The 16,806-nt window shown below is 43.6% G+C and overlaps 2 protein-coding genes across 3 annotated transcripts in view; both read right to left on the bottom strand.

The window, feature by feature from the left end:
- Nucleotides 1-3,662: 3,662 nt before the first annotated feature.
- The window catches only part of DNAJC18 (DnaJ heat shock protein family (Hsp40) member C18), a 44,378-nt gene continuing 31,234 nt past the window's right edge, over nt 3,663-16,806 (bottom strand). Inside the window, exon 8 of one of the 2 annotated variants that reach the window (XM_084637285.1) lies at nt 3,663-3,875. In XM_084637285.1, coding sequence (XP_084493411.1) covers nt 3,751-3,875 — 125 coding nt within the window. In that variant the 3' untranslated portion in view covers nt 3,663-3,750. Of the gene's footprint in view, nt 3,876-9,208; nt 11,502-16,806 lie in introns of those variants that run through there. The other variant, XM_084637286.1, reaches the window with a different exon arrangement.
- Nucleotides 9,209-11,063, bottom strand: LOC311525282 (uncharacterized protein; the record flags this gene model as incomplete). Its single annotated transcript, XM_084637284.1, has 2 exons — nt 9,209-9,894; nt 10,484-11,063. The coding sequence occupies 2 exons, from the start codon at nt 11,061-11,063 to the stop codon at nt 9,353-9,355; spliced, it is 1,122 nt and encodes a 373-aa protein (XP_084493410.1). The 3' UTR covers nt 9,209-9,352.

The raw sequence follows: 16,806 nt of genomic DNA on the forward strand, positions 1-16,806 counted from the left end.
AAAATCTATTGTGGCATATATCAAATTACATATACAATGCTGTTTATAAAGTTTTTTAATATAAAGTCAAGTACAGCACTCAGATTAGGAAAACAGCAGAATTAAGGTCGCCTGTGAAATGTTAATTTGGCACCCTTGTGAGCATGCACGATGATACAATCTTTAATTATATGAGGACATACTATTTTTTCCCCCTGCAGGATCCCTGCCTCATTCAGAGCACAGGATGGATGTTGCTCGCTGAATAAGCAGCTACTCAATATTTTGTTTTATCCTCATTGAGCAGTCTGTGGCGTCCGTCCTTATTTTTACTGCACGCCATCCAAGCCTTGCATCAAATACAGATTTAATTTCTTTGTGGGTTTTCTATAGAACTCATCACTATAGTATTTGAGTGCTTCACAACCATCAATCAATCTATCTTCACAACACCCTTAGAGAAAAGGGGGTATTATTCCCATTTCACATATGGGGGGGCTGAGGCAGAGAGATTCCTGTCAAAAAAGTGTCCAAGGTGCCTGTAGTCTGATTTTTCAGAAAACTTCGTATTTTATAACACTTTATATGTTCAAAACACAGACTTCATCTACAGTTGTGAGTGCTCAGCACTTCTGCAAATCAGCCCCCAGGTGTCTCAAATCAGACACTCACAAGATGACAAACTAGTGGCCACCTGTGAAAAAAGTTCGGCTTAAGTGACTTGCCCAGCACCACACAAAAACTTTATGGCAGAGGCAGGGACAGAATCCAACTTTTCAAGCGTGGAATTCAGTTACCTTAACTATCAAACTATCCTTTCTCTTACTGCAATCCCATTTCATTCCCCACGCACCTTCCAATTTCTACAATAAACAGTCTTACAGACAACTGTCTCTATGCAACCCTGATTCATTTTTCCTCAGCACTGCATCCTGTACACTGAACGAGGCAGCAGTCCGGTGGGGGAAAAAAAAAAAAAAGTATGTGATCATGTAATTATAGACTGCAAAATAACGTACGCAGAGGCTGCACTAAAGCTGCATGGGCAACCTTAATTCTGCCATTTCTTAATTTTGGAGCCCATGACTTTGCAACCTTAATGTTATTCTCAGGTAGTATTTTGTATGTGATATCTTAGATTTAAAAAAAAAAAAAAAAAAAGCAAATTGTGGCTACCTACACTACCTATCGTGAGGTTTAAAAGTGGGTGGAGTATTGGATTAGTTCTTAGTGGAGAGGTGTCAACACATTACAAGAGTCACTATTACTAACAAGATCTGGGTTGAACATGGAGAAGCCTGCACTATCACTACAAGTAATGTACCTAGTCCGTGGAAAAAGGCAATTTCATCCTCTAGAAGAGTCTGTTCAACAAATTTGTAGACAGAAAAAGAAAAGAAAAGTATGATGAGTGCCTACCCCTTCTGCTGTTAAGTCAAGTCAAAGATTAAATACAACAGTCCAGAACATGGGGTGCAGCTAAGCTGCAGAGTCCTATTAAGGGTATAGGCATAAGTGGTTTAAAACCCACCTTTGGACAGCCTTGATCCTCCTGCAGCTGCATGCAGGCTGGTCTCTTTGTACTGTTAGAGCAGCTGAAAGGATGCTCTAATTTACACCAGGCTGAAATAGTTATAAGGGGCCAAAATGCAACTGAGGATTGAAATGTTGCAGAAGCATCTGGGCCATGCCCTCTTTTCCCAACTACATTGGCTGCAGGGTGGTTGTGTGGAATAAGAGCCTCTACATCAGATCTAGTCCACTGGAGGATCAGCCTTACAGTTCTTAGGCCAGTTAAACTAGATTATAATGGTAATGCAATACACAGTAGCTGCCCTGCACTAGAGGAACACAGCCAGTAACTTGATTATTTGTAGTAACATTTTGTTCTCTTAACATAAGAGCATAAGAATGGCCATACTGGGTCAGACCAAAGGTCCATCCAGCCCAGTATCCCGTCTACTGACGGTGGCCAATGCCAAGTGCCCCAGAGGGAGTGAACCTAACAGGTAATGATCTACTGATCTCTCTCCTGCCATCCATCTTCACCCTCTGACAATCAGAGGCTAGGGACACCATTCCTTACCTATCCTGGCTAATAGCTATTAATGGACTTAACTTCCATGAATTTATCCAGTTCTCTTTTAAACCCTGTTATAGTCCTAGCCTTCACAACCTCCTCAGGCAAGGAGTTCCACAGGTTGACTGTGCACTGAGTGAAGAAGAACTTCCTTTTATTTGTTTTAAATCTGCTACCCATTAATTTCATTTGGTGGCCCCTAGTTCTTATATTATGGGAACAAGTAAACAACTTTTCCTTATTCACTTTCTCCACACCACTCATGACTTTACTTATGAGTACATCTCTTCCTCTGCCTTCCATTAAATGTCAGATTTTATAAAAGAGAATTATAAAACAGGAGAGTAATAAATTAGTATTACAAAGAAAAAAATTCAATCTCTAGAGTGAAACATGCATGACAATTGCACATCAAAGCAAGAATGTGTTAAATAAGAACTGTATCAAAAAACTGCCTGGAGAATCTCTGTTGGAGCAAGAAGAAAGAGAAGGCTTGGAGATAAAATCAAACTAGACAATAAGCTTAAAAATAAAAATACTGTGCCACTGAATAGAATACACGAGAACAATGTATCTGGCTGCATCCTCTTCTCCAGTGGCTTGGCAGTCATAAGAATCCACCTAAGATTCCTTTCCTACTGTAAAGTTAACAAATTATCACCTCTTGTAAGTTTCTGATTACAATGAAACTCTCAAAGTTTGAGCTTGTTTTCTTAGTTAGTTGGGGGAAAGCTTCTCCCACTCATTGCAAAAGAGATGGGATACACCTTTGCTTAATTAGATCCACTGGCATCCTTCAAATTTAGCTAAAGAATAGCTGTAATTTTCACAATGAATGTTATCATTGCAAGTTTTCCACGTGAGAGAAAAGGATAAATGGGTGAGTTCAAATGAGACATTGTGGCAAAAGCAGGGACTCCAGGAATGCATCCCACATGCACAGAAATGAATGTTAGCAACTGAAATATGCTTACAGAAATAAACAATTTCCAAATTCCTACTGGCAATCTGGGTTAATTACATCACTAATTATAAAAGAATAGTATAGGTTTGGATCTAAATTCAGCAAAGCACATAACACATGCTTAATTTTAAGCACATGCTTAAATCTCACTGACTTCAATGAGACCTAAGTACATACTTAGGTACTTAGCTGAATCAAGGCTTTGATGAATACCTGAGGTAAGCACTGGAAAGTAGAATGGAGCAGGGAGTATGCCCTCTCTCAATTTTTTTTCACAAGCCATTTTGGATGCAAGGACATCAGCTTCAGATGAATATGGGAATGCCAGCATATAACTGAAAACTACATCGCCTGAATGACTGAGTGTGGTCTATGTCCAAATAAAATACAGGGTATATGAGATATTATGTACACTTTCCTGGGAAGCAAAGTTGCTTGGGTGGGAGAAAAACTATATCAAATGAAGACTGGTGCCAAACTAAGCTACATTTTAGGGAGTTAATTTACATTGAATACCATTGGTTTTTGGAACCAACCAGAGTATACAGTATATTAGAGCAAATACTGTGTCTATGGCTCAGGGTTGCCCAGTTCGGTGAACATTACAAAGTTACCAATTATTAAAACTCTACATTAGGCTCTTTTTCTTTTCTTTTTTTAATAAATACAAAGGAAAATAGAAACAAGTTAAAACAGCAATAAATAACCCAGGATTTGTCTGGCCTACTCAGCCCCCCTTGTGAAGTCCAATAAGATTGGAGAGCTTTTCACAGTGCTCAAGTTTCAGTGACTCCGCTTTCTGTTTTAATCGCTCATCTCTGTATAATCTGGCCAAATTCGACAATTCAGATTCTGAAAGATGAAAAAGATAACATTAGAACAAAGCTACTGAGCCTGATGTGTATAATCATGTTTAATGCTTCATTTTCCTCAATACATTTTTATAAGATTAATAAAATCCTATAACTTTTTAGCAGTTATCTTTACGGAGACGTTGTCAGCCCAAATTGGGCTAGGCATTTAGGAAAGTAAAAACAAATATTTCCATCATTATTTAAAATTTTAACTGTATGAAATAAACCATCTCCTGCAGTGTTTGTAATCCAAACACTGCAGCCTTGTGCTAGTGTATGAGAACCAGAAAATGAAACTGAGTAGACATCAAAAATGAAACTGATTGTCTATTTTCATTGTCCACAAAGAAAAATACAAAATGTAAACAAACAACATAGTGCAGTAGTGCCCAAACTGTGGGGCGTGCACCTCTTGGGGGCACGGAGGAACATTGGGGGGGGGGGAGGGGAAGGGAAATGAATAAGGGAGCAACTACACTGCCTAAATCCTAAACTGCCTAATTCCATTCACTGAAAAATTATTTTTAGTCTTTCTGATTTGCTCACTAATATAATTTTTTCCTTAAGGAAATTACCAATTGAAAACAGTTACATGTACCTATGGAGAATGGCAGACACGGATTTCTGAACAGGTCAGAAAAGTTTCCTTATGCACAAGCTACCTGATGTCATTCAATTTGTTTGAAGAACTTCACACAGCTGTCAGATATCACAGCCAACAGGCTGATTCAGTATGGAAAGAACCTCACAATGGGACAAATCTTGTAGTCGCTACTCTGTCCCATGAAATCTATGGAAGTTTTGATTGAGTAGTGACTGTAGGACTTTGTTCTTTTATTTATTGAATGACTCTATACACTGACAAGCATCAAGGATTTTTATTTTGAATCAGGAACCCATTCCTCCATTCCCGAACACTAAAATACCATCCACTGAGTACAGCATGCACCTGACAGACACACATGGATTTGGAGCAGGCACTTGTATAAGAACATTGTTTTCAGATGTCAGCCAAGACTAGGCTGGTCTCAGCACAACGGGACTCTCAGTCAACTAGTTTTAAAATGAAAGCTTATTGAAATGAAGTCTCTTTGTTACAAGTTCTCTCATGGGGGTCAAACTTCTTACTGTGGGATGTTTACACCTTTGCTGGTATGAATTTCATCATGTAAATCTCCTATACTTTATCTGATTCTTTATGCTGATTTGTCCTTATACCTGTATTTTTTAATATCCAGTTAAAAATTTATAAAGGAAAATAATGTAATATGGTATTCATCAAATATGTTGTTTCAATGTCATATTTTAACCCTCTATTTTCAGTTGTCTTTATTTGGTGTTCTTGGGTCCTGAATTTTGTTAACTTCAGTCTTACACAGAAATTGCTCTACCACAACAGACTAACGGTCCATCCAAATCTGGTATCCTTCCTTCAGCCTATATCAGGTGTTTTAAAGGACAAAAAGCCACAGCACACCCAGGCTATTGTGCAATACTAAGCCACAAGAGGAGAAACACTGCCTGCAGCTGGCAATCAAATCTTTTAAAATAAATAAGAGGCACCAAAAAAGTGACCGGCCGACAATGTGCTTTAGTGGACTAGCAGGCTGTTGAATGACTACTTTGTAGTCTCCATTAATGAGGCAGACAGACAGCAGACAGAAACCTTTTCAATGGTCAGATCAAAGACAATACAATATCCATTGTTTCTGTAGTTTTAACTTTGCAAAATTGTATATATCTATATCCATCAGCAACAAAGTAAACTCCAGTAAATAAAACAACCTACCTACTATCAATAAGTACTCATTTAACAAAATGCATGGCCCAAATGAGGCTAAACATCTGAACAGAAAGGAATTAATGGACCAAAGTTACAAAACAGCTAATTAAAGGTCTCCAGAGAACTTTTCTCCATGACTGTGTTTTGCATTCAAACAGTTTATTTTTACAAACTTGGCTGTCTAAAGTTAGCACAGTCTCAGCTGTACTCATTACTGGCTCACCGGACCAGATGATAATCATTCTTAAACGGTTTTTAATTACTGTGGTGTCCTCAGTCAACTGCTAATCTCAAACACTGTAAATATAGTTGCAGATGTGTTTCTAACGTATACCATGGCTAATTATGGGAGCATATGTTTTTGCTCTTTAGTTAACAGAATGGCAAAATTGTAATGTTTTCCTTTGCTGGGCACAATGGTCCTAGGAAACATCTCTCTTAAATTTGTGGATTTTAGAGAGGTCCTAGATCCTCAACTGCTATAAATCTGCATTGAAGTCAATGGATCTCAACCATTTACACTAGCTGAGGATCTGGCTCCTATTACAACCATATGTTATCAAAGAGAAGATTTTGGAGTGACTTGATGACAGTCTATGAATACTTATATGGGGAAAAGAAATTTTAGGGTATGTCTATACTACGGAATAAGGTCGAATTTATAGAAGTCGGTTTTTTAGAAATCGGTTTTATATATTCGAGTGTGTGTCCCCCCACAGAAAATGCTCTAAGTGCATTAAGTGCATTAACTCAGCGGAGCGCTTCCACAGTACCGAGGCTAGAGTCGACTTCCGGAGCATTGCACTGTGGGTAGCTATCCCACAGTTCCCGCAGTCTCCGCTGCCCATTGGAATTCTGGGTTGAGATCCCAATGCCTGATGGGGCTAAAACATTGTCGCGGGTGGTTCTGGGTACATATCGTCAGGCCCCCGTTCCCTCCCTCCCTCCGTGAAAGCAAGGGCAGACAATCATTTCGCGCCTTTTTTCCTGAGTTACCTGTGCAGACGCCATACCACGGCAAGCATGGAGCCCGCTCAGGTAACCGTCACCCTATGTCTCCTGGGTGCTGGCAGACGCGGTATGGCTTTGCTGCACAGTAGCAGCAACCCATTGCCTTCTGGCAGCAGACGGTGCAATACGACTGGTAGTCGTCCTCGTCGTGTCCGAGGTGCTCCTGGCCACGTCGGCTGGGAGCGCCTGGGCAGACACGGGTGCAGGGACTAAATTTGGAGTGACTTGACCAGGTCATTCTCTTTAGTCCTGCAGTCAGTCCTATTGAACCGTCTTATGGTGAGCGGGCAGTTGATAAGAAATGCTAGCAGTCGTACTGTACCATCTTCTGCCAGGCAGGCAAGAGATGAGGATGGCTAGCAGTCGTACTGTACCATCTTCTGCCGAGCAGTCATGAGATGTGGATGGCATGCAGTCCTTCTGCACCGTCTGCTGCCAGCCAAAGATGTAAAAGATAGATGGAGTGGGTCAAAACAAGAAATAGACCAGATTTGTTTTGTACTCATTTGCCTCCTCCCCTGTCTAGGGGACTCATTCCTCTAGGTCACACTGCAGTCACTCACAGAGAAGGTGCAGCGAGGTAAATCTAGCCATGTATCAATCAGAGGCCAGGCTAACCTCCTTGTTCCAATAAGAACGATAACTTAGGTGCACCATTTCTTATTGGAACCCTCCGTGAAGTCCTGCCTGAAATACTCCTTGATGTACAGGCACCCCCTTTGTTGATTTTAGCTCCCTGAAGCCAACCCTGTAAGCCGTGTCGTCAGTCGCCCCTCCCTCCGTCAGAGCAACAGCAGACAATCGTTCCGCGCCTTTTTTCTGTGCGGACGCCATACCAAGGCAAGCATGGAGGCTGCTCAGGTAACCGTCACCCTATGTCTCCTGGGTGCTGGCAGACGCGGTACGGCATTGCTACACAGTAGCAGCAACCCAAACTGTGCAGCAATCGGGCATCTGAGAGTGCTGTCCAGAGCAGTCACAATGGAGCACTCTGATGGGGCTAAAACATTGTCGCGGGTGGTTCTGGGTACATATCGTCAGGCCCCCGTTCCCTCCCTCCCTCCGTGAAAGCAAGGGAAGACAATCGTTTCGCGTCTTTTTTCTGTGCGGACGCCATACCAAGGCAAGCATGGAGGCCGCTCAGCTCACTTTGGCAATTAGGAGCACATTAAACACCACACGCATTATCCAGCAGTATATGCAGCACCAGAACCTGGCAAAGCGATACCGGGCGAGGAGGCGACGTCAGCGCGGTCACGTGAGTGATCAGGACATGGACACAGATTTCTCTGAAAGCATGGGTCCTGCCAATGCATGCATCATGGTGCTAATGGGGCAGGTTCGTGCTGTGGAACGCCGATTCTGGGCTCGGGAAACAAGCACAGACTGGTGGGACCGCATAGTGTTGCAGGTCTGGGACGATTCCCAGTGGCTGCAAAACTTTCACATGCGTAAGGGCACTTTCATGGAACTTTGTGACTTGCTTTCCCCTGCCCTGAGGCGCATGAATACCAAGATGAGAACAGCCCTCACAGTTGAGAAGCGAGTGGCGATAGCCCTGTGGAAGCTTGCAACGCCAGACAGCTACCGGTCAGTTGGGAATCAATTTGGAGTGGGCAAATCTACTGTGGGGGCTGCTGTGATGCAAGTAGCCCACGCAATCAAAGATCTGCTGATATCAAGGGTAGTGACCCTGGGAAATGTGCAGGTCATAGTGGATGGCTTTGCTGCAATGGGATTCCGTAACTGTGGTGGGGCTATAGACGGAACCCATATCCCTATCTTGGCACCGGAGCACCAAGCCGCCGAGTACATAAACCGCAAGGGGTACTTTTTGATAGTGCTGCAAGCTCTGGTGGATCACAAGGGACGTTTCACCAACATCAACGTGGGATGGCCGGGAAAGGTGCATGATGCTCACATCTTCAGGAACTCTGGTCTGTTTCAAAAGCTGCAGGAAGGGACTTTATTCCCAGACCAGAAAATAACTGTTGGGGATGTTGAAATGCCTATATGTATCCTTGGGGACCCAGCCTACCCCTTAATGCCATGGCTCATGAAGCCGTACACAGGCAGCCTGGACAGTAGTCAGGAGCTGTTCAACTACAGGCTGAGCAAGTGCAGAATGGTGGTAGAATGTGCATTTGGACGTTTAAAGGTGCGCTGGCGCAGTTTACTGACTCGCTTAGACCTCAGCGAAACCAATATTCCCACTGTTATTACTGCTTGCTGTGTGCTCCACAATATCTGATAGAGTAAGGGGGAGACGTTTATGGCGGGGTGGGAGGTTGAGGCAAATCGCCTGGCTGCTGGTTACGCGCAGCCAGACACCAGGGCGGTTAGAAGAGCACAGGAGGGCGCGGTACGCATCAGAGAAGCTTTGAAAACCAGTTTCATGACTGGCCAGGCTACGGTGTGAAAGTTCTGTTTGTTTCTCCTTGATGATACCCCCCGCCCTTTGGTTCACTCTACTTCCCTGTAAGCTAACCACCCGCCCCTCCTCCCTTCAATCACCGCTTGCAGAGGCAATAAAGTCATTGTTGCTTCACATTCATGCATTCTTTATTCATTCATCACACAAATAGGGGGATGACTACCAAGGTATCCCAGGAGGGGTGGTGGAGGAGGGAAGGAAAATGCCACACAGCACTTTAAGCACAGCACTTTAAAAGTTTACAACTTTAAAATTTATTGAATGACAGCCTTCTTTTTTTGGGGTAATCCTCTGTGGTGGAGTGGCTGGTTGGCCGGAGGCCCCCACACCGCGTTCTTGGGCGTCTGGGTGTGGAGGCTATGGAACTTGGGGAGGAGGGCGGTTGGTTACAGAGGGGCTGCAGTGGCAGTCTGTGCTCCAGCTGCCTTTGCTGCAGCTCAACCATACACTGGAGCATACTGGTTTGGTCCTGCAGCAGCCTCAGCATTGAAGCCTGCCTCCTCTCATCACGCTGCCGCCACATTTGAGCTTCAGCCCTGTCTTCAGCCCGCCACTTACTCTCTTCAGCCCGCCACTTACTCTCTTCAGCCCGCCACCTCTCCTCCCGGTCATTTTGTGCTTTCCTGCACTCTGACATTATTTGCCTCCACGCATTTGTCTGTGCTCTGTCAGTGTGGGAGGACAGCATGAGCTTGGAGAACATTTCATCGCAAGTGCGTTTTTTTTTCTTTCTAAGCTTCACTAGCCTCTGGGAAGGAGAAGATCCTGTGATCATTGAAACACATGCAGCTGGTGGAGAAAAAAAAAGGGACAGCGGTATTTAAAAAGACACATTTTATAAAACAGTGGCTACACTCTTTCAGGGTAAACCTTGCTGTTAACATTACATACATAGCACATGTGCTTTCGTTACAAGGTCGCATTTTGCCTCCTCCCACCGCGTGACTACCTCCTCAACCTTCCCCCCTCCCTGTGGCTAACAGCGGGGAACATTTCTGTTTAGTCACAGGCAAACAGCCCAGCAGGAATGGGCTCCTCTGAGTGTCCCCTGAAGAAAAGCACTCTATTTCAACCAGGTGACCATGAATTATATCTCACTCTCCTGAGGATAACACAGAGAGATAAAGAACGGATGTTGTTTGAATGCCAGCAAACATACACTGCAATGCTTCGTTCTACAATGATTCCCGAGTACGTGTTACTGGCCTGGAGTGGTAAAGTGTCCTACCATGAAGGACGCAATAAGGCTGCCCTCCCCAGAAACCTTTTGCAAAGGCTTTAGGACTACATCTAGGAGAACCGCAAATGCCAGGGCAAAGTAATCCTTTCACATGCTTGCTTTTAAACCATGTATAGTATTTTAAAAGGGTACACTCACCAGAGGTCCCTTCTCCGCCTGCTGGGTCCAGGAGGCAGCCTTGGGTGGGTTCGGGGGGTACTGGCTCCAGGTCTAGGGTGAGAAACAGTTCCTGGCTGTCGGGAAAACCGGTTTCTCCGCTTGCTTGCTGTGAGCTATCTACAACCTCCTCCTCATCATCTTCTTCGTCCCCAAAACCTGCTTCTGTATTGCCTCCATCTCCATTGAAGGAGTCAAACAACACGGCTGGGGTAGTGGTGGCTGAACCCCCTAAAATGGCATGCAGCTCATCATAGAAGCGGCATGTTTGGGGCGCTGACCCAGAGCGGCTGTTCGCCTCTCTGGTTTTCTGGTAGGCTTGCCTCAGCTCCTTCAGTTTCACGCGGCACTGCTTCGGGTCCCTGTTATGGCCTCTGTCCTTCATGCCCTGGGAGATTTTGACAAAGGTTTTGGCATTTCGAAAACTGGAACGGAGTTCTGATAGCACGGATTCCTCTCCCCAAACAGCGATCAGATCCCGTACCTCCCGTTCGGTCCATGCTGGAGCTCTTTTGCGATTCTGGGACTCCATCATGGTCACCTGTGCTGATGAGCTCTGCATGGTCACCTGCAGCTTGCCACGCTGGCCAAACAGGAAATGAGATTCAAAAGTTCGCGGTTCTTTTCCTGTCTACCTGGCCAGTGCATCTGAGTTGAGAGTGCTGTCCAGAGCGGTCATAATGGAGCACTCTGGGATAGCTCCCAGAGGCCAATACCATCGAATTGTGTCCACAGTACCCCAAATTCGAGCCGGCAACGTCGATTTAAGCGCTAATCCACTTGTCAGGGGTGGAGTAAGGAAATCGATTTTAAGAGCCCTTTAAGTCGAAATAAAGGGCTTCATTGTGTGGACGGGTGCAGGTTTACATCGATTTAACGCTGCTAAATTCGACCTAAAGTCCTAGTGTAGACCAGGGCTTACAATCAATGGCTCTTCAATCTAGCAGGCAAAGGTACAACAAGATCCAACGGCTGGGACTTGAAGAGGGGCACATTCAGACTAGAAATAAGGCACACATTTTTGACAGTGAGAATACTTAACCACTGGAACAACTTAACAAGGGTTGTGGTGGATTCTCCATCACTGGCAATGTTAAAATCAAGGTGAGAGGTTTTTGTAAAAGATAGCTGTAGTTGAACTAGAGCATATTGGACTTGAAGCAGGAATTAATTCAGGGAAGTCCTATGGCCCTCATCATGCAGGAGGTTGGACTAGATGATTACATTGGTCCCCTCTGGCCTTACAATCTATTAACCTTAAATATGGAGCAACCATTGCCATCTCATAATACATACAGCCCTACTAGAGTCTGAAGCCTTGTTTACACTAGCACATTCCATGTCAGCAACAGGCATATTCCTTCTCCCCATGATTGTGCAGTGTACTATCCACTGGCTGGCTTCCCCTCCCCACCTCACCTTAAGATGTGCTTTGGGCTGAAAGCTAATGTACAAATGTAAAATGAGTGGAAGATTATTTGCATTTATGAACTTGGATCTTCTCCTCCCTCTAACTCTCAGACCCTTTTAGACTTGCAAACTCTGAGGCATGTAATTTTAGAAATGTAGGGTTAAAAGGGACTGCAAAAGGTCATTGAGTCCACCCCCTCAGCAGGACAAAGTATACCTAAACCATCCTTGACAAGTGTTTGTCCAATCTGTTCTTAAAAACCTCCCAATGATGGGGATTCCACAATTTCCTTGGAAGCCTATTCCAGAGCTTTACCATCCTTACAATAAAAGTTTTTCCTAATATCTAACCTATATCTGCCTTGTTGCCGATTAAGTCCACTACTTCTTGTCCTATCTTCAGTGGACACGCAGAACAACAGATCACCGTCCTCTTTTTAAACAGCCCTTAACATATTTGAAGACTTATCAGGTGCTTCCCTCCCAGCCCCCCAGTCTTCTTTTCTCAAGACTAAACATACCAAGTGGTTTTAACCTTTCCTCATGGGTGAGGTTTTCTAAACCTTTTATCACCTTTGTGGCTCTCCTCTGGACTCCCTCCAATTTATCCACATTTTTCCTAAAGTCCAAAATTGGACACAGTACTCCAGCTGAAGCCTCACCAGTGCTGTGCAGAGTGGGATAATTATCTCCCATGTCTTACATATGACACTTGTGTTAATAAATCCTAGAGTACTAGCCTTTTTTGCAACTGCATCCCTTTGTTGATTCATATTCAATTCACTATAACCTCCAAATCCTTCTAATCCATACTGCCACCAGCTAGTTATTCACCATTTTGTAGCTATGCCTTTGATTTTTCCTTCATAAGCTTAGTACTTTGCATTTGTCTTTATTAAATTTCATCTTGTTGATTTCAAACCACTTCTCTAATTTGTGATGGTCATTTTGAATTCTACTCCTGGCCTCCAAAGTGATTGCAACCATTTCCAGCTTTGCATTCCTTGGCTCTGGAGACCTTTGTAGAACTACATGAAGGAGATCAGCTATGTGCTTAATGTAAGTATCCTGAAGCCAACTGAAGTATTTGACAGCACAAATTCTATAAAACAATTATTCGCTGAAGAAGAATGTTCACGTAAGGAAGATACTGTTCTTCTTCGTTTAAAAACTTGAAGGTCTCAGGGTGCTGGTTAAACAAGAAATTGCATGGTGCAATGGCTCTAAATCTTAAGAGTATGAGAAATGATAATCCCAGGATCATCAGCACAAGCTAAGCAGACTAAACTAGACATTTCTTCCACCCTATGCTGTGAAACCAAAAGTACCATTTCCTGTCCAGAGACAGACAGACAGACAGGATTGGACACAGCTAGGGACTCAATATAGATTCAACTGAGACAAAGGACTGAAAGGTGCATGCAGACTGACGTGTTCCCCTACCCCGAAGCACAAGACTGGAGCAGACTGTGGAAGCTTGCACTGCCACAACCTCTGGTGTAGCCCATTCTGTGCACAGGGCTTTCGGTCTTCAGCACAGGGCTCTTCATCTGGCACATTTCACCAGCACCAAGTCATTTTATCAAATCTTTTTATGTAAAAGGAAAAGACCCAAACCTGTATTCAAGTATACAACTGAAATAATTTGCAATGCCTTATCAAATGCCATAGATGCCTAAAGTCAATAGTGGACCAGGAAATGGTAGGCCACCATCAAATAAGCCAACAGCCAATAGCAACCTAGAGAGACATGTGATTGCCCTTCCAAAAGTAACTCTGGAAAGGTGGAAGACTCACAAGGGGCCAAGGACATTCACTAGGAGAAAGAACTCAAAATGTAAACCTGCATCCATGTTTGTTGCGCTTACTCGTTGCAATTTCTGTACCAGAACAGCACATGGCTTGCATGGACAGGAGAGTGGGACGGGAACTGCACACACCTTTCCCTCTAGAACCCAATCACAGTGCAGGTGATTCAACAAGGCAATAGTGACTCTGCAATCTCTTAATCCAAGACCTGTAGTGAGGGGGCATGGCAACAGGGACAGGCAGAGGATGCTGTTGGAAGTCCTTAGTCACAATCCTGCACACAGGTTGAATGGGAATGATGGCCATTAGTCATAGCTGGATGCCACGTTTGTATCCTTCTCAAGTGTCAGAGCAGCCCTATCTAGGAACAGTGCTGCTCGTTTCAAAGGGGGAGTGGGATGGAGAAAGGACCCTAAAAAATGCTTGCTCCACCCAAACCTGTTAGTGTCCCACATGACTGGTCACCCAGCTTTTCTGCAGTCAAAATATAAGGAAGACAAACAACGTTTGCAACTTGGAATATTCACATGCTCCTCAACAGAGGCGATGGACCTGAGCATAGGACCACTGTATTTGGCAAAGTATTGGTGCAGTACAATACAGATGTTGCTGGGCTCAATGAGACAAGACTTACTTCTTCTAGCTGCAACTCACCAGCGAGCGCTAGTTACACTTTTTACTGGATTGGCAAATCTGAGGATGAATGCCGATGCACTGGGTGGGATTTGCCATCCAGACTTTGATTGCCTGCAGATTTGAGTCACTGCTGGAGGGTGTTAATGACACATTTATGCTCCTTTGCACTGGCTTGCTAACAGTCATGCTACTGTCATCAGTGTATAGGCACCAAACAATGATCTACCCAGATGAGGATACGGAGGACTTCTGTCAAACCCTTGATAACGTTGTCAGTTTGGTCCCACAGAATAATAAACTGATGGTTCCAATCATGCCTGTCATTAAAATGGCCCAAAACTATGAATCATGGGGAATGTAGAGAGTTCGCATTGCCAACTCCATGACGACCTAATGGTTTGCTACTACTTTCCAAATGCACTGAATACAACCTAATCATCACCAACAACGTTTCAACAGGCCCACAAGTATATGACCTGAATGCATCCTTGTTCAAAACACTGGCACATGATTATGTTACTATATGGTGAAGAAATCTCTGCCATGTCAGGCTCACTTGCATCATGAGAGGCGCCGACTTCTAGTCAGCCCATAGACTCATGAGAAGTCAAATGTTCCTCTGTAGTGTTCTCAGCAACACTGATAGCAACTCAAGCCAGCGAAGAATATCAGTATTTCAAGCCTGGAAAACCGTGACAAACAGTCTGAATTCCAACAGAAACTCATGGGAGCATTTCCCTCAGTTACAGAAGCCTCAGTGGACATTGAGGCAGTCTGGAAACATTCTGGGGACACAATATATAACATGGCTGCTAAAGTTCTCTGCTTCATTAAAAGGAAATATCAGGACTGATTTGTTGAGAAGGACCCCAAAGTATGTCAGCTCTTGAACTCACTGCATGCTACCCATCAAGCCTACATAGAGGACAAGGATTCAGCAGCTAGAAAAGCTGCATACCACCAAACAAAAACAATGGTTCAGACCAGAATTCGGCAAATAACAAAAACAGTGATGAGAAAATAAAACTGCAGAGTTACAACTGGTAGCAGACTGCAAAGACACCAAAAGCTTTTTTTGCTGGTGTTCACGTTATATATGGCACCATGTGCAACAAGATAAGCCCTGTATGCAAACTGCACTGCAATTCACCCTTAGTCGGAAAAAAAAAAAAATTCTTGAGTGATGGACAGAATATTTCAGTTTGCTTCTTAATCACCCTTCCCAACATTTCTTAGGAAGTAATTAATGCTCTTACACAATGCTTCTTAAAAGAAAAAACTAGCAATAACCCCCACTTTACATGAGACCACCACAGCCACAGGAGATGTCACAAGGGAAAGCACCTGGACCAGATGACATTCCAACAGGGTGGCTATCACTATGCAAAGCACCTCAAATGGCTCTTCCATATTATCTGGGAGCAAGAGTTGGTGCCACAGACTCTCAAGGCTGCCAACCTCATCTACCTACCTCTATAAACATAAAAATGATAGGGCAAATTGTGATGATGACTGTGGCATTTCCCTACTCTGTTGCTGGGAAAATTCTTGAACAGGTCATATTGAAAATATGATATCGGACCCCTTTCTGCTCACCAATGCCACCAAAGAAGGTTGCATGCTGGTGCCCATATTCTTTTCCATTCTTTTTTGGCTATGCTTATGGATGCATTTCATGACATTGACAGGAGTATTTATCCAGTTCCATGCAGATGGGAAGTTGTTCAACCTGCAATGCTTCTGTGCTCACACAAAAGTGGCAGATTTACTTTTTAAAGACCTTTTAATTGCTGATGCTCCCTCGGTTGACAACATTCAACTTATATCTGATCACTTTGCTCATGCAATCATTTTGATTTCACCATCAGCCTAAAGAAAACTGACATACCATACCAATTTGTTCTGGGACACGTGGAGGTCTACCCAATTGTTAGGATCAACAATGCTCCTCTCAAGTCCATGGAGAAGTTTTGCTACCTTAGGTGTATGATTTCACAGAATGCCACATTTGATAATGAAATTACCCACTGTATAACCAAGGCCAGCACTGCATTTGGAATGCTGTCACACCACCTATAGAACAATAGGAATGTCAAAATAAACACAAAGCTAAAAGTCTATCAAGCAGTCATGCTTACAATGCTTCTATATGATTGAGGGACATGACAATATAGTGCTGCCACATTAGGTCACTTGTTCAGTTCCATACATGCTGTCTTTGGTTTATTCGCAGGATCAAGTGGTTGGACAGGATTCCCAATATTGAAATCTTTAATTGTTGTTGGCTGTCTGGCATTCAAAGCACGCTCATAAAAACTCAGCTGTCTTAATCTGGGCATCTCATTCGTATGTCCAACTTGAGAATACCCAAGGCCATATTTTAGGGCAGGGGTAATCAAACTTTTTTTTTCGCAGACCACTTGAAAATTGCTGAGGGTCTCGGCGGACCA

Source organism: Lepidochelys olivacea, assembly GCF_965140295.1.
Source record: "Lepidochelys olivacea isolate rLepOli2 genome assembly, chromosome: 8".
In the NCBI taxonomy this organism is placed as follows: Eukaryota; Metazoa; Chordata; order Testudines; family Cheloniidae; genus Lepidochelys; species Lepidochelys olivacea.